Source organism: Larimichthys crocea, chromosome VI (genome assembly GCF_000972845.2).
Source record: "Larimichthys crocea isolate SSNF chromosome VI, L_crocea_2.0, whole genome shotgun sequence".
NCBI classification, from domain to species: Eukaryota; Metazoa; Chordata; class Actinopteri; family Sciaenidae; genus Larimichthys; species Larimichthys crocea.
This window is the reverse complement of record NC_040016.1, coordinates 18,545,359-18,567,697: the sequence shown is the minus strand read 5'-3', so window position 1 is coordinate 18,567,697 and position 22,339 is coordinate 18,545,359. Positions and strand designations below refer to the sequence as shown.

The following is a 22,339-nucleotide window of genomic DNA, read 5'->3' as shown; positions in this document are numbered from 1 at the left end:
ACTGTTAACACCCTACAAGGATGTGTGCTTTTGCAGAAACCACCAAACTTTTTTTAGACTGAGAATAATGTCAAGGGAACAAGTGGTACGATGCAACCTATTTTGGCAAAATTAAACAACACACAATTAAATGTTCTAGAAAATCCATTTAATCCTCTGTATGTGTTGAAGATATAATAGTCACGTGTAACCAGTTAAACTTAACTATTGCTTATTTGATTCCTTTGTCACATTTCAATGTTAGATATAAGAAAAAAGAAATAAAGATAATAACAAAACATAACATCCAGGGTAACAGGTATTCATGTCAATAAAAATTAACTCATTTAGTGTCACAGATCCCTGATGCACCCTGAAAGTAAACCATGAACTGCTGGGACACAAAATACACTAACCAATACAGTGACTACCCAGAAAAGTATGGGGGACAATGCACCATCAGACGTGATACTGTTGATTTAACTTACTTTTATCATGATGACCTGTAAATGAAAGCAAAACCTCTCTCTGTAGGTGGAGTCTGGAAAACCCTTTACAAACACGCTGCTGTCAAACAATGTCACCAGCGATTTTAGAGCCATGTGTTTAGAGCGTTTTACAAAAACTAGCATCCTGGTTTGAGTCTTGTCCTGGTTTTGATCATATTTGGGTATAATGTTTACAGTCAGCTCTCTCTATACCTGATTCTAATTTATCCATGTTTCTGAGCATGTGTTGGTATCCCCACATCCTTTACAAATCTCTTTGATTTCTGCCCTGATGAGTCCTTATATTTGAGGAGAACCCCAGTTTGTTTTTCGAAAGTAACTTGAGGTGTGATGCTGCGAGAATGGTCATTGCTTACAGGCCACTGTATGGCAGCTTCTAGTGGATTGCTCAAGCTGACATATCAAGCATGTAGCAGTCAATGAACCATTGTCCATATGTAATGGACACCAATTAGCATTCAGTATGCCAGGTTCAGTGAGTTTTGGGATTCCCCTAATCTGTTACATCTCTTGTATACATTATACAAATCTTGTGGTGTTTGACTGATTATCTTTATTGCTATTTAATCTCCGGTACAGCTGGATCCATCAGCCCACTTTCTTTGTTGCACATTTATCAGAATCAGAACAGTTTATTGCCAAGTAGTTTGTGCAGAAATATACAAATGACTAAATGCTCAAGCTGTATGCTCAGTGTGTTCCAGTGACTCATATTTTTTGACAACCTAGTTTATTGACCACTCTGTTTTATACTGGCTATTGATTGCTGACTCCTAACCAGTTGGTAGTGGTACAGTATTTGCCATTTTACAACATGGGAAAAGGGATTTTCAGAAATTAAGCTAAACAACATGCTGCAGGCCACATTTTGGCCTTTGCTAAAGCTCAAAAACTGACCCTTCGGCTGGATAATGAAGAGAACAGATGGAGCACAGCCCTGCTTTTATTATCTTCTATATAACTCTAAATAAAATTCTTTACATGCACATGTGATGGCTCAGACTGACATACGCATTGTTTCATTCTCGGGTCTGTTTTTCACACATCCTAACATCAACACAAGATTGTTATTTCTGAGAAGTATGTAGAGTACTGAAGGTCAAGTCAGACATCTTCCATCATACAGTTATTTAAAGAGGTGATCTGCACAAAGTTTTTTAAAGCTCGATCAAAGGAAATAAGGACATAAAAAACATAATAACATATTTGTTCCTTGCACAGTTCATCCTACTATTGATAGCTCAACTGCACATCAACTGTCCCGCATGTTTTCTCTTGAGATGTCATATACAGCATGTTCTTGGTACAAACAGATGGTGGAGCAGGGAAATCTATCACCGATCACATCTCTCTTCAATCAAGGCCTGACACAGTCTGAAATAGCTTATGCCTTCTATAGATATGTAAACATCAGTGTGCGTCTCTGAGAAGACGGCTAGCAAGGCTTCAGCTTTATCGAAGGTGCAATCTGAGTCTGAGTCGTCATAAATCCCTGAAAATCAAAACTCGATTTCAAACTCAGTAATTGGTTTGAAATTTTTTGAGTTTTGAGACAAAACAAGAACAATATCCTCTGCTCCTCTGACATTGCTACACTAAATGATGATTCCTGCAATGATTTAATACACTAGACTATCGTTTTGTTTCTCGAGATTCGAATTAATTATCTCGTTATCACGGGAAAAGGAGTAAATTAGTCAAGTCAATCAAGTCAATTTTATTTATAGAGCACATTTAAAAACAACAGAAGTGACCCAAAGTGCTTTACAATCAGGGCGGAAAATGAAAAACAACAAAACAAAAGAAAAATTAATAACAAAGTAGACAAGGTTTCTTAGTAGTGCGGCCTCAGACTCAGCTAAAAGCAAGATCATAGAGGTAAGATTTCAAACTGGATTTGAAAATATCAATAGTGGGGCAGGACTGATTGAGGGGTAGGCTATTCCCAGAGCTTGGGGGCAGCTACCGAAAAGGCAGGTCGCCTTTAGTTTTTAGGCGCGAATTGGGGACTGAGAGGAGCCGATGTGATGATGACCTGAGAGCTCTGGGGCAGGATATGGAACTAAGAGATCAGAAATATTGGCTGAGCTAAACCATTTAGGGCTTTGTAAACAATAATAGACTCTTAAAATTAACTCTAAATTAACAGTCAAATTAATCTCGTTATCACGGAAAACGGGTGGAATAAAATGTATGTATGTATGACCCTTTAGGGTTCTGTAAGTTAATACACTAAACTATCGTTTTGTTTTCTCGAGATCTTGAATTAATTATCTCGTTATCACGGGAAAACTGGAGGAAATTATCTCCGTTATCACGGGAAAACGGAGTAAATTATCTCGTTATCATGGGAAAACGGGTGGAATAAAATGTATGTATGTATGGCCTTTTTGGGCTTCCATAACTTAATACACTAAACTATCGTTGTTTTCCTCGAGATCTCGAATTAATTATCTCGTTATCACGGGAAAACAGAGTAAATATCTCGTTATCAGGAGAAACGGAGGAAATATCTCTGTTATCGGACAGGAAAACGGAGTAAATTATCTCGTTCATGGGAAAACGGGTGGAATAAAATGTATGTATGTATGGCCTTTTTGGGCTTCCATAACTTAATACACTAAACTATCGTTTTGTTTTCTCGAGATGTCGAATTAATTATCTCGTTAAAACGGAGGAAATTATCTCGTTATCACGGGAAAACGGGTGGAATAAAATGTATGTATGTATGACCCTTTAGGGCTTCTGTAATTTAATACACTAGACTATCGTTTTGTTTTCTCGAGATCTCGAATGAATTACACCTTTTTAGACGCATTTTGTACAGTAGTCCCTTAGCCAATTTAGGACGCAGAACACAATGCGCGTTCATACTGTACAGTACGCTGTAAAAAAAAAGCATGCAAAATTACACCAAAAAAATCCACAAAACAGCGAGTCCGCGAAAAGTGAACCGCGTTATAGCGAGGGACGACTGTATCTTGTTATCCCAGGAAAACGGAGGAAATTATCTCGTTATCACGGGAAAACGGGTGGAATAAAATGTATGTATGTATGGCCTTTTTGGGCTTCCGTAGCAAACAGTAGAAGGTGACGTTTCACGTTCATAGTCAGTGCTGAGTTGTCCCACGCTTTAACGTGTACATTGAAGTACTCCAACCCTCCACCCTCCCCCGGGCGAAGGCCAGCCCAGCAGGCGGGCCTCGGCTGCCTCTTCTCCCGCCCCTCGCCCCGCTGCTTCCCCCTCTCCTCTCCTGAACGCTGATGTGTTACTAACTTCAGCCTCCGACTCTTGACAACAAAATGTTCGATTTCGGGTCAAAATTGCTGCTGCTCTTCCTGCTGGCCTTCCCCTGTGGGTTAATATCCATCGGTGAGTCGTGTTTTCTCTTTAAGTTTGAAGTTTTTTTTAAACGTTTTAAAAGTTATTAGACAGTTTTCCACGTATTGACGTGGCACAAAGTCAGCCAGCTGCTCCGCTTAACGGCAGCGTCAGAGTGACCGTTAATCTACCGTTAATCCACCGTTAATCCACCGTTTGATGCAGATTTATAAACAATGCACGTACATCTCATCTGTTTTACTCTGAAATGAATAAAAAAAACGATCGGCTGCTGTCGTCCAAGTTTAAAATAATCAAATAATCAAAAATAAGGCGTTAAAAGTTTTGATTAATGTCGTTAAATGTGTTTGTGAGTTTAGTGGGGGATGTTAACGTAACGGTTACCGGCTGCTGGGACACGTCACCATAGATAAGATGGGTAAACGTGTCTGTTACAAACAAACATTCAAATAAATAATGTAATTATAATATATATAATAATAAATAAAGAGTTTAAATGCTGCTCTGATGTTGTTTGTTTCTTTGTAAACTGGCAACAAAGTGGACAGTGTAATAATATCTGGCAACCATAAAAAGTTAATTGCAGTGTATATAAATGAATTTAAAGCAGTGTGGATGTCATCTCCAGGCTAAAATATCATTTTATAAACATTTATCCATCTTTTTTTGCATGTTTACTAAACTATAAGTTGTTATGCTACCAGATATAATGCCTGTTTTTATGTTTTCAGTGGAGTAAATAATAGATTTTCTTCTCTGCACAGCTACATCCTCCACAAATAATCAGCTGGAGCCGGGTGATATTGACTAAATCCGACCAAAATACCTTTTTATATTGACAAATCTATTTATAAATTGCGGGATCACTGTTGAAGACACACACACACTGGAAAATATGTAGATAATAATGTAGATATGATGATTAAATACAGGCTTTTGTACAATCTACACACTCTCTGCGTTACATTGTTTGCACATATTGTTGCACCAATAACACCAAAACAAATCTACGTGTCTCACTGAACGGTATTATGACGTGAAAACAACCAAAGCCGTATATTAATTTCACCCTTCCTCTCCTACTGACCATCGCTCACATATGTACCGTTATGTAGGCCACGTCTCTGCAGACTCCGACTCTGCCGAGGACATCGCCGAGGACGCGGATGCTGCGGTGGATGAAGAGGAAGACGACGAGGAAGAGGTGCTCGTTGAGGAAGATCAGATACAACCCACGGTATGTATGTTTTTAATCACGCAGCGGGGTGGCAGTCCACGGGTTTACGTGCAGGTGATTAAATACCATGTTTTATTGTGTTCTTCTTGCAGGAAGGAGAAGAAGATGACACCGAGGAATCAGCTGATAAACTGTTGACGTCTCACCCCGATGCCGACACAACCATCATCTTCATGACAGGAGAAGGTTGGTGACACATCCTGTGGCTTTGTCAGAACATCTTATAACTCATACTTTATTTGTATGCGTGTATTAATTCTCTCTCTCTCTCTCTATAATGAATTTAGAGTTTCCTGCCAATGAAATTGTGAGATTCCTGGTGGGTTTCACCAACAAGGGAAGTCAGGCTTTCACCGTCCAGTCGTTGGAGGCCTCCTTCCGTTACCCCCAGGACTTCCAGTTCTACATCCAGAACGTAAGTCAGATCTGAAATAAAAACCACCAGCTCACATTTACTCTAGCTTTTGACTTTATCTGGCATGGCAAAATCATTTAAAAATGTCTCAAACTGTGGATCATGGGGGTGTGGTTGTGTAATGATCTACAGAATTAAAATAAGCCCAAGTAAAATGTATAAATCGACGAGAATTTAAAGCATCTTTCTGTTGTTGTTTTTTTATATTAACGTGGGTATACATGTATCTTCTGCATGTGTACAAGACACGGTCATGTTTTGCTGTTTGTCGTGAACCTAACAAAACAAACACCATCTAAAAACTATTTACCATGTCACAGTTTTTCCAGCCCGGTGTTTCAATAACATGTGTTTTGTGTAGTTCACAGCTTTGCCTCTGAACACTGTGGTGCAGCCCCAGGCTCAGGCCTCCTTCGAGTACTCCTTCATCCCGGCTCAGCCCATGGCAGGTCGTCCATTCGGTCTCGTTATCCTCCTCAACTATCTTGACACCGAGGTAACAAAAAAACAAAAGTTTTGCATTATTTATAGAAAAATATTTGTGTCGGTGTTTTAGAGAATGATGTCAGACGGTGACTGTCGAGTGTCTCCACAGGATGGGTTTTCACAGCCCGCCTTAAATTTTGATGATTTATGAAAATTAGCACCCGAGGATGCTATTCTCAGCAAAGAAGTTTCTCTTTTTATTCATGTAACAACTGTATTTTTTTTCCATTTTTGTATAATTAGGACTATTGGTGGCTCGATTCTCTCATTATTCTCTGTCTGCTGAGCTTTGACTGTTGTTTCCATGCTGTTATGGAGATGATAAATGCTGAGTCATATTGACATTCAGCATCTCTAAAAGAAGAAAAGAAAGTTGTTGCACTTGCTTACTAGTTTTTCTATGTGTTTATTTTTTCCAGGGCAGCGTGTTCCAGACTGCCATTTACAACCAGACTGTCACCATCACTGAGCTAGAAGAGGGACTGGACGGAGAAACGTAAGGCTTGCTTCTCCTGGGTTTATGTTTTGTCCTATCAAATAGAGAAAGACTTTGTTCTTTTGCATTATTTCACTGCAAAAACAGAAGGAAGGCTTGCAAGCTATCGTGCAGCACCAAAACAACACCAAACTAAACGTATTAAACCCATTTCAGCACCTCAGATCGATGCGAATCGTGTGGAAAATCGAGTCATTTTGCCAGGCTATTAGTTATTTTCCATGTTCTTTGAGACATGAAGACATCCAGCTCTCTAGAGCTTCACAATACCAGCTTCCCCAGGCGATTGCAGCACATGTAAGAACCTGTAAAAGGAGGTGTGAAATTGGCACAAAGACGTCGGTTGTCAGAATAGTGCTGCTGGTGCAAGATGCAGAAACTGTCACCAGCAAATTAGTCGAGCAAAATGAATCTTAAAATCTCAAAATATATCGGGGAAAACGTTGCCGTTACGGATCACTTTAAGGGCACTTTAGTGCACAGAGGGGGTAATTGTGCCAGACTGGTCTTTATGCTGAAAATCTGCACTTGAAGTTGCTGCTTTTCGATGATCACTGGAGAAAAGAAAAGAATTTGAACTTCGATGGGTATAAACTGACAATGCATCATGAGTGTAAGTGAAGTAAATTGTGTCTCTAGTCATTCAGTAGACGTCCATCTCTCATTGAGTGTCGTACGCAAACACACAAAGTAACTGTGGATCTCTTTTAGTCACTTCCACTCACAGATTACAGAAATAATTTTGTTTTTTTCTGCAGAATGTTCATGTACATCTTCCTGGTCGGACTGGTCGCCCTGATGCTCTTTGGGATGTACCAGGTCCTGGAGACGAGGACGGTATGTGTTTGTCTTCTATCAGCTTCTCTATTTTTAATGTTAACTGCACTGTATGTATGTTTTTTTTGTACGTAAGGTCAACAGCAGCAGATGGAATAGAGTGCACATCAGCAGGGCGCGTTCAGCCTCCTCTCTGTGAAATCTGACCTATCACCTTCAACTTGTGTTTTGCAGAAAAAGAGACTCCCAGTGAAAATTGAGAAGGGTACTGGTGGGATGAGCGATGTGGACATTAGCTGGATTCCTCAGGAGACTCTCAATGTCATGAGTAGGTTTTTATTTTTTACCATAACAGTTGCTTGAGAGGTGATCTTTTGCTCGTGTTAATGTTCTGTTCTCCATAACACAATTGTTCTGACCTTTGCATCCTGTCTTACAGACAAGGCTTCCCCTAAAGCATCTCCACGGAAACGAACCAACAGGGCAGCTGGAGCCGATCAATAAAACGGTCCGTTTCCATCCATCACTATACGGTCCAACAGGCTTTCAAAGCTCATTTCCTCACCACAGTTACCCAATTGCCATTTACATGGAACATTTCTGGAATCCAATTTCCGTCCCGAGCAATGAGTTTAAGATCTCAGCCTGCTGGTGTCATGACCAGAGAGCATCCTGGACTCTAACAGGCTATTCAGACACTAACAAGACTGAACTACAGTTTATTTTTAAAGGGACCTTTTTTTTATCAGTATGTATGTGTGTGAATGGTGATAAAAAATAAACCAATAAGTCATTATTTTTTTATTACAGTACGGTACTTAATGCATAAACTCCCTGCCTGTGAAGTCATGATAATTACATTGGAGCTTAATGACATTTCATTTGGTGATCTGCATTATTACCATTCAGCGGATCATTCATATTTGATCTTTTCTGAATCCCCTTCCTCTCTATCATGTAAACACCATTGTGCCTTATCTGTGCTGTACTTGCACAGTCTTAAAAATGCAAAAGGTTTCTCACTGCAGTCATTCATGGCCTGAGGTTTTTGTGCTTTCAGCGGGGAAATGGCAGCTGCAGTTACAACATATGTTAAAACAGTGTTCTCTGGAGGTTTCTGCAGGTTAATTTGCCTGTTTGTTTGTTTGTTTGTTTGTCTGTTTATTCTCACCTTATTGTTGTATGAGGCTCAGGAGGTTTTACAATGTGCCAATGCTGCAATCTTTTGGTTGCATGCCACAACTTGTGAAAAAAACGTTTTTTTCAAAAATCAATAAAAGGGTGAACAAAGTGTGTTTTTGTCCCGAAACTAATTATTATGCTGTTATCTACATTTTCTTTGTCCCGAAACTAATTATTATGCTGTTATCTACATTTTCTTAACAGGTAACAATGAAATAATGTTGTTTTTTGCGAGATAGCGTTTACAGTTTGCAGCTCTAATGAGATTTTTTATGGGTGCCCTCCTAATAGTTTTCTTCGAGTCTAATAAACTAATAGTTAATAATAACACGAGAACTAATTAAAAGAGAGAGAATTAAACACACCACAGTTAATTTATTCTAAATGAACACTAAATTATTGTAACCTAGAGTCTTTCTTACAGCACTTTGGAAGAACACGCACACATTTAAGGTGACGATTAGATGATGATGGATAAATATTTACAATTATTTAAAGACATTTCATCTGGAAATTAAGACCTGCTCTTATATGGAGGCCCAAGACTGACTAACAAAGCATTGAATGTATCAATAAAAATACAGTTAATTAAATAAATGTATATACTTTATATACTTTACTACCATTGGCTGATGATGTCTGTTTATCTTTCACTTCTTTTTTCAGCCTAATTTTCTTGTTGGTGATCATTTATTTACATGATTGTCATCATGCTTGTATAATGATGCTATAGACATATATACATACTTTAAACTCAACACATCCAATTAAAATAGAAGCTATTAGGTATTAATATAACTCTAAAAATAAGATTTCTTTCAGATTTAAACCCCGTTTAGAGCATCAGCGGGGTGATGGAGCTCCTTACACCGAGATTCAAATCTATGAAGTGGATAAAAAGTGAGGCAGAGACACCCTGACAGTCCTCCCTGTGTGTTGTGTGAGTGTTGCAGGAGGGTTGCACGGTGGTTCCTCCTCGGGGAGGTGAGGGAGCTGTCCGGTGCTGAGGGGGGGCAGATGAGCTCAGCGCACGCCGGGGGGCAGGTAACGTCAGCAGTCGGCCGGAGCAGGGAAAGACTGTGCATACACACCCACCAAGTGTTTATCGCTGCTTAATCACAGACACACACCGACTCACATTAAAAATGGGCAGCTAATCAGCTCCGTGTGACTCAGCGAGGCTTCTTTTTTCTTTTTCTCCTTCTCCTTCTTCTTCTTCATCATCCGATCCATGATCCATCCCGCGCCCTCCGCTTAGCTTGAAATGGGATGATATGGGATTTTTCATGTCGACGAAGATCGGAGGGATTCTTGCGTTTGCCTTGGGTAAGATATCTCCAGCTCCTCTGTGGGTTTATCTGGGCTGCGTGCCACTTTGAAGGGGTCTGACAGGAAAAAGGAAAAACTGCTTACATCTTCTTTTTCTTTGCTTTTTTAAAAATTAATCTTCCCCTGCATCCCGAAATAAATCATCTTTATTTATCTCCATCGGTATTGCATGACGGTTATGAGACCTGTGCCGTGGCCAACAGCTTGTAGTACACCCATCGACGGTTTTGCTGGGTGTCTATACTTAGGTGACAGCTTTTGGGTAATGCAACATCCAGAAATAAAACCTCATAGTTTGATTTATTTCTACTCGGATGCCACTTTTTATTAATAACTGCTGCTTTATTGCAGTTTTTTGGGGTTTTTTTGCATTGTCCTCATGCAGAATGTTGTATTATAGAGATATTTCAGCGTTTTAAACAGCTCTGAGCACAGCATTGCACCCCATGTGGAAGGAATGCATGAGCTGCAGTGTGCAGGGCTATTCTCTGTGGTAACATCTGCCCACTGACACCTGTCTAAAGTGAAGTTCAGATGTAAGAAATCGACAGATTGACAGATTAAAAGGAGTGTCAGAAGACTTTCCAAATGCATGAATTTGAAATACGAAACAACTAATTCAGAACACCGGATGAAATATTATGGTTTTTGTATTTTTTTGGAGCTGCTGGGGAGATGGCAGACAAAGAAGAAGTGCACTGAAACAATTTCACACATAAGAAAAATACCAAATTATTATTCATTACAATAATTTTGTGTTTATTAGGAACGCGGCGGTGCTGTTAATTCATCTTCCAAACTGAGAAAGAAAGAAAAGAGTTGTTATGAAGGTTTGCAGGTCAAATGAGCTGTCACCTGTGTGTGTGTGTGTGTGTGTGTGTGTGTGTGTGTGTGTGTTTTGCAGTATTCCTCTCCCTGACGGTGTCGGGAGACTCTGCAGACGTGAGGTGTGAGAACGTTTACAAAGACTTTTCTGACTGCGTCCTGGAGCTGGGAGAGAGCATGGACAACTATCAGGAGAACGTGACCAGTGAGAGGGGAGTGGCGGCCGTGTGCAGGTGATGTTAACTTTATCAGTGTGTAAGAAGCATGCAACATCTATTCATGCACATGGGACATCCCCCCTTAGGAGAGTCTGTATATTATTTTTAATTGAAGCAGCTGTGATAGGTTAGAATAAAAAATCACTGATCTGCAGCCAGCAGATTGTATTTTTGTGTAAAAATAATACAGAGAGATACATATGAAGTGTGCATCACGAGGCAAAATACTGGAGAGGGAAGGAGCAGATGCCATGATCTCAGAGGGAGAATAGAGAAATGAATGGTGCTGAGACACTGAGCCATTGTTCTAAATAATTTATGACTTTGCTGCAGCAGTAATGAAATTCCAGTGACGGTTTTTGTCATTGTTGCTGCACGCACCCTACAACCTCTAGCACGCTATACTGAAGACAAAGATTTACACATAAGCCTTCTGTTGAATATTGCCCACTTGCAATATCATCTGTGATATTGTTTCACTCTCTGATTCAGTTGCCATGGTAATTAAAGCTCAGTTTGACTTACTCGAGAGCCAACGTAGCCATCTGAGTGATGGATCTCTTTGGCAAGTAAATTAATCCACAACAGCCAGTGCACGCCTGCATGCTGTAGCTGGGGGATGAACTCTTGAGTGAAATGGCAGACGCGGCACTGATCTGATGATCCTTTGTTTGCCACAGCCACTGGGAAGCTTTCCACACGTGTGCCCTCACGGCGCTGTCTGACTGTCAGGAGGAAGTCAGCTCCATCTGGGAGACTCTGAGGCAGGACTCCAGGAAGATGCGCTTCCAAGGAAGTCTGTTCGACCTGTGCAGCCCCAGCTCCTCTCCCAGCATAAGCTCACCTCTTGCTACCCTTACCCTGCCACTGATGGGCATGCTGATCATGACTGGGCCTGACTGGTCTTGTGTATAGATGGGGGTTGGGTTTAAGGGTAAGGAGATGGGAGGGGGTTGAGGAGGGCCTCCAATTCCCCTGGGTTCAGTCTGCCTGAGTGCAAACTCAAAGCCAAGGATTTAAGAGAGACAAATGTTTTAATAAGGATTATTTTGACACAGAGCCACGGAGGCCTGTGGCAGGCCAATCAATATTTTCTGTGATGAATAACGTTGGAAATCTTTTTAAATGCTTCAGCTTGATCCTCACTTACGTCCAGACACTGATAGAGTAGTTGAGGGAAATAACATTTATGCCAACTAATCAGTCTAAAGCAAACACTCCAAATATTCAAAGGATTTCAGTCTGAGACCTGTGGCTCTGGGTTGCAAATATACAAGGGGTGGACAAAATACCATGAACAAGACGCATTCCAATACAAGGAATACTACAAACAATACTACAGTTTTTGTGGATCCAGCTCTGACGCATCTGGCGGTCAGTATAAGAGAGCAAGGTGTTCATGTTTTTGTGTCCACCCCCTGTATCGTGTTTCAGTTAAAGGTATAGTTCAACATTTCTAGAGTAAGCAGAGAAGATCTCTACCGCTCTCGCGTCTGTATGCTAAGTTAAATATGAAATAGGAAGGATTCTGCGCATCATTTTTACTCTTTTCTATGGATTAAATGGATGAGATGTTAATTAATAATAAGCTTTAGATTTGGATTTTGTTGGACAGAGAGCTGTTTCTCCCCTGTTTTCTGTCTTTTAGCTAAGCTGAGCAAACTGGCTTTATATTTAGTATACAGACATGAGAAAAAAGGTAATTAGGGCATTCCTAAATTAGTCAAACTGAAAAGAGCTACAGACTAAAACTCACTAAAACTAACGGCAATGTCTCAGATCTTAGCTCTTAGTCATTATTATTTGAATATGTTGTTAGTTTGTTGATTAGTAAAAGGACCAAATTCTAAAACTAAACCAGACGTGAATCTGACAGCTTTAATCACACCAAAGCTCGCGACTAAAACAACATTCAGATGTTCTATAGGTGAAATGCCCCTTTAATCTCTTTCAGTTAATGTTTGTGTAAGTGACAATCAAGCCACTTGTATAATACTTTTGACCCCCCCTCTTCCCACCCAACAATTTTAGCCCACTGTGGCTGAAATTGTTGCACGGCTGCTATAAAGACACCAAAAAAAAAACAACAACAACAACAACAACAGACATCTGACATCATCACACGTTCACCTCTCCGACTCCCCTCGCGCTCTTTTCCTCGGAGCGAGCCTTGCCCGGCGCTTTGGTTCTTTGTTATTATGCTCGATCAGACTTCTGTTGACTTGTTGATGTTTGTGTCAAAAGAAAATCCTGAAGTGTGAATGTTCAGTGTCGCTTCACACGTTTCTGTTCGAAAATGCTCACTTGCAACGAACACGATAAGACTAAAACTTAATTTTTTAGGTACTCAGAGTAGCTGCATAATCACATATATCGCACAGTAAACAGATCATAAAAACAGTTGTCAAATTAAATGCAATAACAAAACTAATCGCTGCTATAATCATAATTAAAAAACACAAAATATCCATACATACTATTGTTTTTGTGCCAAGAGTATTCAAATTAAAGATCAACCCATTAATTCATTGCATAATTATGATGTCAAACTAAATAGATTTCAAACTGTGGAGCTCTATTTATCTGTTTCATGCTTTTAAATCGATCGAAAGTTTCAGAAGTATTGAATCTACAACAACAACAACAACAACAAAAAGATAACGGGTGCTACGGTTTGTTCCAAGAAACCAAGTGAGATATCATTAATTGTAACAGTCCTTTGATCTCCTATGAAACATAAATTTCCTTCGCAAAAAATAGTCACCTAGTTTCAGAGCAAATTAAAAATGAATGAGCGATAGAAGTGATTTGTTTTGTTTGTTTGTTTTTTTTGTTTTTCTAAATCTGTCACCATTTGCATATTTCCTTTTAACACTCAACGATCCCAACAGGCGTTATCAAAGTATGGCTGATTTCTGTGGTCCTGAATAATTTCCAGCTTCTCTTTTTTTTGGTTTTATCATAAATGCATGATAACTTTAGTGACAGTGCTTCAGAATAATGAACAGTCTGTTGATTTTTACCTTGAAGTGTACAGTGGTATTGATCTGTGCATGAAGTTAAATAGCCCTGCGGTGTATCAGCATCCTTTTTAATGCAGATTCATAAATTCCCACACACACACACCCCTTTACCCCCCATTAGCATGTTTGTTCTAGTTGTTTCTCTTTATTATTTTTACGCCGTCCATCGTGTGTCTGCTGGTGAGAATACAAAAACAAGTTGTGATGTCCTCAAAAGCATGAGCAATATGTACGGTCACTTCTCTGAGAGAGGACTCTGATCCCTGCGTGTGTCGTCGAAGAAAGCATGAAAATGATTGTGTTATCATTAAACCACGAGAAAAGAATCCTGATGATGAGTTTGAACATGGAATGTAAAAACAAGTTCAGTATCCATGTGGAGGTTTTTTTTTTCTGTTTACTGATAGGAAAGCACATTATTTACTGTGTATGAAGCAATATATGGCAAAGTAATGTGTTTGTAATAATAAAGCACCATGTTTAAAACTGACAGAGTGTGTGTGTGTGACCTTTCAGAAAGCAAACATCAAGAAACACAAAGTGGTAAAATAGTGGAGTGTTTAATCGATGCAGTCCTCTACTGTATGACTCATTTACTACAGGAGTTTCTGTTTTTGGCCCTCCCTGAAGCAAAGTGTTGGTAATGAGGATCGCGCCCAGCATCTTTCAACTCGTTAGCGCTCTCCCATCTGCTTCTTTCCACCTGGACACTTGCAGCAGAGGCAGTGGTGGGGAGAAAATGAGGGGATCAGGGGGGCCCGGGGTGGGAAAACTTTGAGAGAGCCAAAGACACGCTTGTGATATGCCCCTCATTAGAAGACCCATCTTTGACGTATAATGGCCAATTATTTTCATACCCACAGTTTCATGACTTTTACACTTTTTTTTTTTCCTAAGCTATATGAACTGGTAGTGTTTCCCTTAACAGCATATGCACAGAAGTGCTCACACTGTAGCAAAATTCCTCGATGCTGGTGCCATTACCCGATATTTAAATCTGCAGAGAAGGGAGGGGGAAAAAAAAATATGTACACCTCGTCTGTTCCACACTATTACATGAGTAGATCCATCTCTCGAGTCCTGTGCATTTAAATACGTTGTAAAAAGTTTAAAGAATACAGATGTGGCATTGCATGTGAAAACTTTCAGAGCAGCTTTTGCAAGAAGTTATCAAATAACAGGTGACACTGGCTTAAAGAGAGAGAGTAGTCATGAGTTTGATCATAACTTAAAAGGTCCAGTGTGCAGAATTTAGTGACATCTAGCAGTGAGATTTCAGACCGTGGCCGACTGAGTATCGCTCACCTCACCCTGCCCCTTCCAAAGCATGAAGGTAAAACTACAGCGGCCGCAAAAAGACGTGTTTTGTTAGGCCGATCGGGGCTACCGTAGAAACGTGGCGATTCAATATTATGGTGGACTCACTTCCTCTGTAAGATATATGGCTCCTTCTAATGCAAAACTAAATTATGATTCCTATTTTCAGGTGATCATACACGAATGAAAACATACTTAACATACTTATTCTGTCAATGTCAGTCCTTGCTGTAGCAACCCAGGGTTCAAATCTAACCTTTCCAACATTTGCTGCATGTCACTCCCCCTCTTTCTCTCTTTCTCTGTCTCTCCTCACTTTCCTGTCATATATATATACCTATATAGATAGATCCCCCTAAATCTTACACACCGGAGCTTAAAATGAATAATTCAAGATTTTGGGAAACACGTATTTGCTTTCTTGCTGAGAGTTAGCGGAGAGGATTGATTTGACTCTCATGTACCATAAATATGAAGCCATCACCAGTAGCATAAACACAAAGTACTCTATCCGTCTATCTAAAGGCTGGAAGCAGGAGGACACAGCTCGCCCGGCTCCATCCAAAGGTAACAAAATATCTGGCTTCCAGCTCCTCTACAGCTTATTATTAATTATTAATTAACGTGATGTAATCTGTACAAAAAAAAAACATGCATGTTGTCATCAACTTCACAGACTCGGGGAAGTCGCTGCACCCAACCAAGAAACGGTTTGGCACGTCACCCCTGTAAAAGGACGAGTTGTAAGTCTTATACTTATAATTTTTATTTAATCAAACAAAATATGACATGTTCAATATTTGGCCAGTTATTTTCGCTTTTTCCAAGTTTAAGCAGGCAAAGTGCCGGCTGGCTGTGGCTTCAGATTTAATGGACAGACGTGAGAGTGGTATTAATCTTCTCATCCAACTCTCACCAAGAAAAATAAGTTTATTTAGCAAGATGTCCAAGTATTGTGCAACTTTTATATATCAACTCCCACAGCGTGAAAAAACCTGATTTCAAAACAAGACACTGCATAGTCCACACTATCAAAGCTGACAGTCACCACACAGAATATTACGATATATGTGCATGTGTAACATCTGTAATACCTGTAAAAATAATAATAATAATAATATAATAAATACTATAATAAGCAGTTCATTTGAACAGGGTTTCAAAAACCATCAGTCGAGACGCTCAAATTGTTCAGAAACCATCAGTGTTGCACGTTTCAGTACTTTTCATGTCATGTCCCACGCAAACAGCGATAGTATTTTCAGACACGCAGACGCAGCCTGCTGTCAGAACACAGCTGGTGGCTGACAAACTGTCCCCGAAGTGGCCACCCTGTCTGCATAATACATCGGGACATAAAGAGACGGAAACAAACAACACTAGCTCTGCCAAACGCTGTACAAGCTTTGACAAGGAGGGCCTAAAAACAAGCACTGTGAGTGAGACTGAATGTTCTTATCCGGAAAGACAAAAATAAGTCTGATTTAATACTTGTGCAGAGATTGTTAAGTGAAAAATCCCTACCATTGTACATGAGAAAACTATAGTGAACCTGGACTTTAGAAGCGGCTATTATAAAAGCTGCAATAGGTAAGTTTGCACGCTGATATCTGTGACTAAGCTGCAGTGGATTTTAGACATAAAAACATCCTGTAACACGATAATCACATCTGTTTGCCAAGCCAGCCATCCTGAAATCAAACCAACACAGAGAGAGAGAGAGAGGAAAAATATCTGTTGTTAACATTTGTTGCTCTTGTATTTGCTCAAGTTTCAGTTTCCTGTTTGTGTACATTAACAGGAAATAAGAAGAAATGTCATAAATCTCTTAATGAGGGAATGCGCATCCTGAAGTTCCTAAAAATAACCACAATCAAAAAGAATCATTAGGTTAAGAGAAATGTGTAAACTGATGCCTGCTTTCATAAGCATTAAAACATATCTTAATATGCTACAGAGTTAATACTACCCAACATTTATCGGACAGATATGAATAAATAGATCAGTTCATCTGCATGTCATCTGAAGAGGAGATGACGACAATCCAACGCTGATGGAGGTTCATAATCCATCTCTGTCGCGAGCAGTGAAAAACCTCCTCAGAGCCAGTTTCTCAAGGGGTTAAACCGCCCACAAACCTTCAGCGAGGTGTCGACGAATATTTCACAGGTTAGATTTAGGTCCACTATTGACTGGAATAGCCCTGAGCTCAGTCCGCATGCACAAATACTCTCCAATTACCGCCATCAACGCCATGCAGGCTACATTGACGAGCCACCAGGACAGGGCGGCCGGAAGATGAGAGTTGTAGATCCAGCAGCCGATCATGTGGAAGAAGTGCACGGTGACTGTGAAGTCCAGGCACTGTTTCCCTCGACGGATGAAGAACCACAGGCCGAGGGCGCTGCGAGAACAACGAGACGTCGTGTCACAAATCAATGCACATGAATAAACTTTTTTTACTATTTAAAAAGTATCATGAGATGTTTGAATAACAGCATTTTCATGAGAGGCTCTCATCTTTTTGGATGTATAAGGAGGAAAATAAAGTTAATTACCAGGTAAGTGAGTTCAAGATGAACGCCATCATCGACAGCCGGCCCTGCAACGTTGCAAAACCGAGAACCTGCCAAAAAAACATTCAAATATCATTTCAGGAGTGAACAAATGTGCCACTAACATAGATCACAAAGACTTTAGAACTTACTTCATAGCTAAAGATCTGGTCCAGTGAGCGGCTGGTTTGTACCAGACTGTCCACTCCAGCCAACCACAGGCCCAGGAAGCTGTAGTAGATGCATTGCATCAACGCGATCTGACTCACAATGAGGATCGGGTCCCAGATGTAGCTACGGAAGTTACTGGCCATTGCACACTGATGGTTACACGTACAGGCCCAAAGGATGTTAACAGCTGGTCCCGACTGTTACCAGCTGGCCCATCCAGTGCGACCTGCGTGTGATCTCAAGATCTGAAACAACGAGATGTGACGTTTAATTAAGCTTTAAGCTCGAGCTTTGAAATGTAGCCCAACAGCTTTTTTCTTTTTTACAAACAACTGTAGGATAATTAATTTAAGGAAAATAATGAAAATTTACAACAAACATAAGAGGCAGTGAAGCGTAATGCCCTCTATTAGCTTGTAATTACACTTAAAGCATTTTGTTCTGTATGTGAGGAACATGTGGTTAGTTTAAGCCGAGTAAACGGTGCTTGTTTGCCTTTACACAGTCAACTACTTACTCATTGTCAATAGGTCAGGCATGAGATCAATAAATTGGGTCCCTGATTATCTTTTAAATCAGGGATCTTCAACCTTTTTCAGCCCAAGGACCTCCTTGGACGAGAGACAAACAGAACAGAGACCCCCAGACATGTGTCACATTTTAAGCCTGACCTAAAATAACTTTTATATTTATTTCACCTTACTAACCTATTTATATGCTGGATTATTAGCCTGCATGTCATAATTGATAAAAAAGTTAATTTATAGTTATTAAAGAGTTGTGCGTCTTTGGACATGCAAATGCCTCCACCGTTGGAGGACGCCCTGCAGTACCTCTGCAGACCCCCTAAGGGTCACGGACCCCTGGTTGAAGACCCCTGTTTTAAATCTCTAATTTAAACTTTTATTGCAGTAAGAAGCAATGATGAGTTTTACTATTTTAGATAAAGACATAACCTAAAAACAATCCTGCTACAGATCCATACGATATGTTTTTATTCTTGTTGTGGGGTCACGTATGGGCCTTGAGGTCCTCAGCAGTATTTGTTGTTTGGCTTTGCTTGAGAACAGCAGGTGCCAGCCTATCTCAACATTGTGGTGACCAGAGTCAAACAGACCTGATGTTAGTGGCGTGTAGTATTTGTGGTGTTATCTGTAGGGGCCTCATTGGCACCATTTCCACCTCCCCACAGGTTCAGAGTCTGGGTGTCATCCTCGACAGCACAGTCTCTTTTTAGTCTCACATCAACAACAACATCACCCGGTCCGTCTATTTCCACCTACGCAACATCAATCGCCTCCGTCCCTCCTTTACTCCTCACACCACTGCCATCCTGGTTCATCAGTCACCTCCCGCCTGGACTACTGTAACTCCCTCCTCCTTGGCCTCACCCACAAATCTCTCCATGAGCTCCAACTGGTCCATGCATCATCACCAGAACCTCTTCCATCCACCACTACGACTCCTGTCCTGCAGCAGCTCCACTGGCTCCCGGTCAAATCCCACATCAATTGCAAAATCCTTCCGCTCACATTCAAATCCATCCATAACCTTGCACCACCATATCTTCATGTTGCTGCTCCACCTCGCTCCTTCAGATCTTCCTCCTCCATTCACCTGACTGTCCCCTCCACCCGTCTCGACACCATCACCAGCTATGGACTTCTTTACTCCCGTCATAAGGAACATCAACTCACTCTCACAATTCAAGTCTGCACTTAAAACCCACCTGTTTAAAATCGCCTTTTCCATCTGATTCAATTGCATTGTCCTATTTTAACCTGTTTTTAATGTTGTATTCTTGTAATTTGATACTTTTATGGTTCTTTTTGTTTTTGCTGTCTACTTTTATTTATTGTAAGGTGTCCTTGGGTGACAGAAAGGCGCCTATGAAATAAAATGTATTATTATCATTATCAGAGGCTCCTGAACACACCATTGACCATTATCAGAGGCTCCTGAACACACCATTGACCATTATCAGAGGCTCCTGAACACATCACTGACCATTGACCATTATCAGAGGCTCCTGAACACATCATTGACCATTATCAGAAGCTCCTGAACACACCATTGACCATTATCCTGAACACACCATTGACCATTATCAGAAGCTCCTGAACACACCATTGACCATTATCAGAGGCTCCTGAACACACCATTGACCATTGACCCACTGACTTCAGCAATTTCTCCACATCACTTCTAACTTGTGACCAACATACAAACTCAGAAGGACATTTTATCGTGTGTATATGCACATGGAAATATTTTCTGGTGGACAAACTAATAATAATAAGTAATAAAGACACTGTTTACACTGAAGATCATTAAAGCACATCTGTGTGTAAAACATCAGTAGAATAACATTCACAGAGATATAAATGAGGTATAGAGGACATTACAGCTCAGTCTGTCTCTACTTTCACATTTAAACCGCCTGGAGTGAGCTAACTGAGCGGCTAGCTGAAGCTAACGCAGACGTTGATCTTCATTAGAGCGGGTTAGCATCGTTTGACACGAGGTTAAACAGACAACAGGTGTGTCCACTTCAGGTGGACACGAGTGTCACATTAAACACAGACATTAACACTTCTTCATCTAACGGGAAACCGTTACAACAACAACAACAACAACACGGAACATGACCGACAACTTTCAGCCTGCTAGCGTGTTAGCTTTCTTTACGGAGACACAAAAACAAACAAAACAACAACAAAGACAGCTGAGACACACCTGAGGACAGGTCCAGAGGGTTACACCTGTGCTGTTTGAGTCCGCTTTGTTTGTGTGCTGTGTTCAAACTCCTCCGTTAACCGAGCTCAGGCCTCACAGCGGCTACACCTGGTCAACAACACGGAACTCAGAGCGCATGACCCGGAAGGAAAACTCAACACCGAGCGCTTGATTTTCAAAGTAAAAGCTCAGATAGATGATGATTTTAAACTCTTCTAAAGAGTGTTTAATGTTCTCTTGCAATCTATCTGATTTGTTTTGGAAAGACTTCAAAAATTTGATTAACCTATAATAATAAATATAGATGTGCCACCCCCTGACTTACAATAATGTGAGATTTAGAAAACTAGAATATAACATAAATAATTTGGTTATACTCGCCAAATACTTTCTACACAAATGTAAATTCTCAAAAAATACCCAACGTTTAATTTTTTTTAAAAAGAACTGCACCTTTACTTTGATTCTTTGAAACTTATGAAATCAAAGAAAGCGCTGTATGACAGTTTCTCAACTTTTACTTTTGATTGGTCCCCTATAAGAGCTTCTTTCTTTCTTTCCATTGCTTTACTTTATATTGTTGTTCTGTTTATACTTCTTGAATGTAAGAAGTAGTAGTTCTGAAAGAAACAACTTTTGTAATTGTTTTTGAATATGCCTATTTGTACTGCATTTTGCAAAAAAAGATGTCACATGCATTAAACTGACTCCAGTTACACACACTAGTCCCATCTCTATATTCTGAAAAGTATTTGATGCTGGGATCAACAGAAAAAAAAAAAGTACAAACATAAAAAAAAACATACATTACAATTAACCTATAAGACAGAGATTAAACATTTGTAGCAAAATAAAATATTTGCAGATAAATTAAACATCTGCATAGAAGACAAATATATAACTGTGTTAAGAAGTTAACCTGTGCTAAACATTTATACAAAAACTATATTTAAAAAAATAGAAAGTGACCGTAGAAATAAAAATGTTTTATAAAAATATGAGAAAGAACTACAAATGAGGATAAAGGACTGTGTACAAATAAACTGGGCTGTAAACAGATGAATGAAAGTCACAGTCACAGCATGGAGCAGAGGATTTCTGTATTAGTTCTCTATCCATGATGCACTCAATGTTTTTTAAAGCATATACGCAAGAGCAACCATTATTTTGAAATCCTTCCTCCGTTTACTTACCGGAAGTTGTAACAGTAGTTTCAAGTCGTCCCTTTAAAATAAAACTTCGTAATAAATAAACAAATGTAATAAATGTGTGATCATAAAAAAGTTCTCTAATTATATTTCAATAATGTTTTAAGAATCTGTAGTGTTTTATTGTTTATTAAGAATAAAATAAAAACAAAGTGAGGAAGTGTATTTGTAGATTAAAAACTGAAGAATAAATGCTTTATTTGAAGAGGTGTGCATCAAACACGACACCTGTGTGAAACAATTTGATTTGATTAATTAATTAATTAGTCCATCAAACAGAGGCATGAGATAATTGTCTAAGTCTAAGAGAAGGAAGAGCATAAAGCTCTATCTGTGCAAAGTATACAGAAATAGAAATATACATTAGACTCCTCATGATGACGTGTAATAAATGTGAATTGTGCATTCTTGTTCACTTTATTTTTAGTTGCCTACCTCACACACATACACACACGCACAGCGTTTTATAAAATAAAAACAAATGCAAAGTGCCAGTCAATTGAAAACCGGACATTTTCATGAACTTATAAAGA

General features: G+C 39.7%; 3 protein-coding genes across 5 annotated transcripts in view; 2 read left to right on the top strand and 1 right to left on the bottom strand.

Moving 5' to 3' along the window:
- The first annotated feature begins 3,700 nt into the window (after positions 1-3,700).
- On the top strand, positions 3,701-8,535 carry LOC104931818 (translocon-associated protein subunit alpha). The gene is made up of 9 exons (XM_019256246.2): positions 3,701-3,861; positions 4,947-5,068; positions 5,161-5,254; positions 5,356-5,483; positions 5,845-5,979; positions 6,389-6,465; positions 7,224-7,302; positions 7,477-7,570; positions 7,682-8,535. The coding sequence occupies exons 1-9, from the start codon at positions 3,792-3,794 to the stop codon at positions 7,744-7,746; spliced, it is 864 nt and encodes a 287-aa protein (XP_019111791.1). The 5' UTR covers positions 3,701-3,791; the 3' UTR covers positions 7,747-8,535.
- Positions 8,536-9,240: 705 nt separating this feature from the next.
- LOC104931831 (neuritin) lies at positions 9,241-13,882 on the top strand. Its single transcript, XM_010746929.3, has 3 exons — positions 9,241-9,750; positions 10,658-10,811; positions 11,477-13,882. The coding sequence occupies exons 1-3, from the start codon at positions 9,699-9,701 to the stop codon at positions 11,709-11,711; spliced, it is 441 nt and encodes a 146-aa protein (XP_010745231.1). The 5' UTR covers positions 9,241-9,698; the 3' UTR covers positions 11,712-13,882.
- Positions 13,883-14,362: 480 nt separating this feature from the next.
- The window catches only part of sys1 (SYS1 golgi trafficking protein), an 11,252-nt gene continuing 3,275 nt past the window's right edge, over positions 14,363-22,339 (bottom strand). The window contains exons 1-4 of one of the 3 annotated variants that reach the window (XM_010746908.3): positions 20,599-20,755; positions 17,844-18,107; positions 17,695-17,762; positions 14,363-17,540 (exon numbers count right to left, since the gene is read on the bottom strand). In XM_010746908.3, coding sequence (XP_010745210.3) covers positions 17,300-17,540; positions 17,695-17,762; positions 17,844-18,005 — 471 coding nt within the window. In that variant the 5' untranslated portion in view covers positions 18,006-18,107; positions 20,599-20,755 and the 3' untranslated portion in view covers positions 14,363-17,299. Of the gene's footprint in view, positions 17,541-17,694; positions 17,763-17,843; positions 18,108-20,598; positions 20,756-22,339 lie in introns of those variants that run through there. The other 2 variants (XM_010746909.3, XM_027279651.1) reach the window with 2 other exon arrangements.

What these genes read in the sequence shown, in the direction of transcription:
- LOC104931818 (XM_019256246.2), top strand. Translation starts at nt 3,792, where the DNA reads ATGTTCGATTTCGGGTCAAAATTGCTGCTGCTCTTCCTGCTGGCCTTC. An exon ending in AGGTCCTGGAGACGAGGACG is followed by an intron (nt 7,303 to 7,476) that starts GTATGTGTTTGT and finishes TGTGTTTTGCAG; the next exon opens with AAAAAGAGACTCCCAGTGAA. An exon ending in GGAGACTCTCAATGTCATGA is followed by an intron (nt 7,571 to 7,681) that starts GTAGGTTTTTAT and finishes CCTGTCTTACAG; the next exon opens with ACAAGGCTTCCCCTAAAGCA.
- LOC104931831 (XM_010746929.3), top strand. Translation starts at nt 9,699, where the DNA reads ATGGGATTTTTCATGTCGACGAAGATCGGAGGGATTCTTGCGTTTGCC. An exon ending in GATTCTTGCGTTTGCCTTGG is followed by an intron (nt 9,751 to 10,657) that starts GTAAGATATCTC and finishes TGTGTTTTGCAG; the next exon opens with TATTCCTCTCCCTGACGGTG. An exon ending in GGAGTGGCGGCCGTGTGCAG is followed by an intron (nt 10,812 to 11,476) that starts GTGATGTTAACT and finishes TGTTTGCCACAG; the next exon opens with CCACTGGGAAGCTTTCCACA.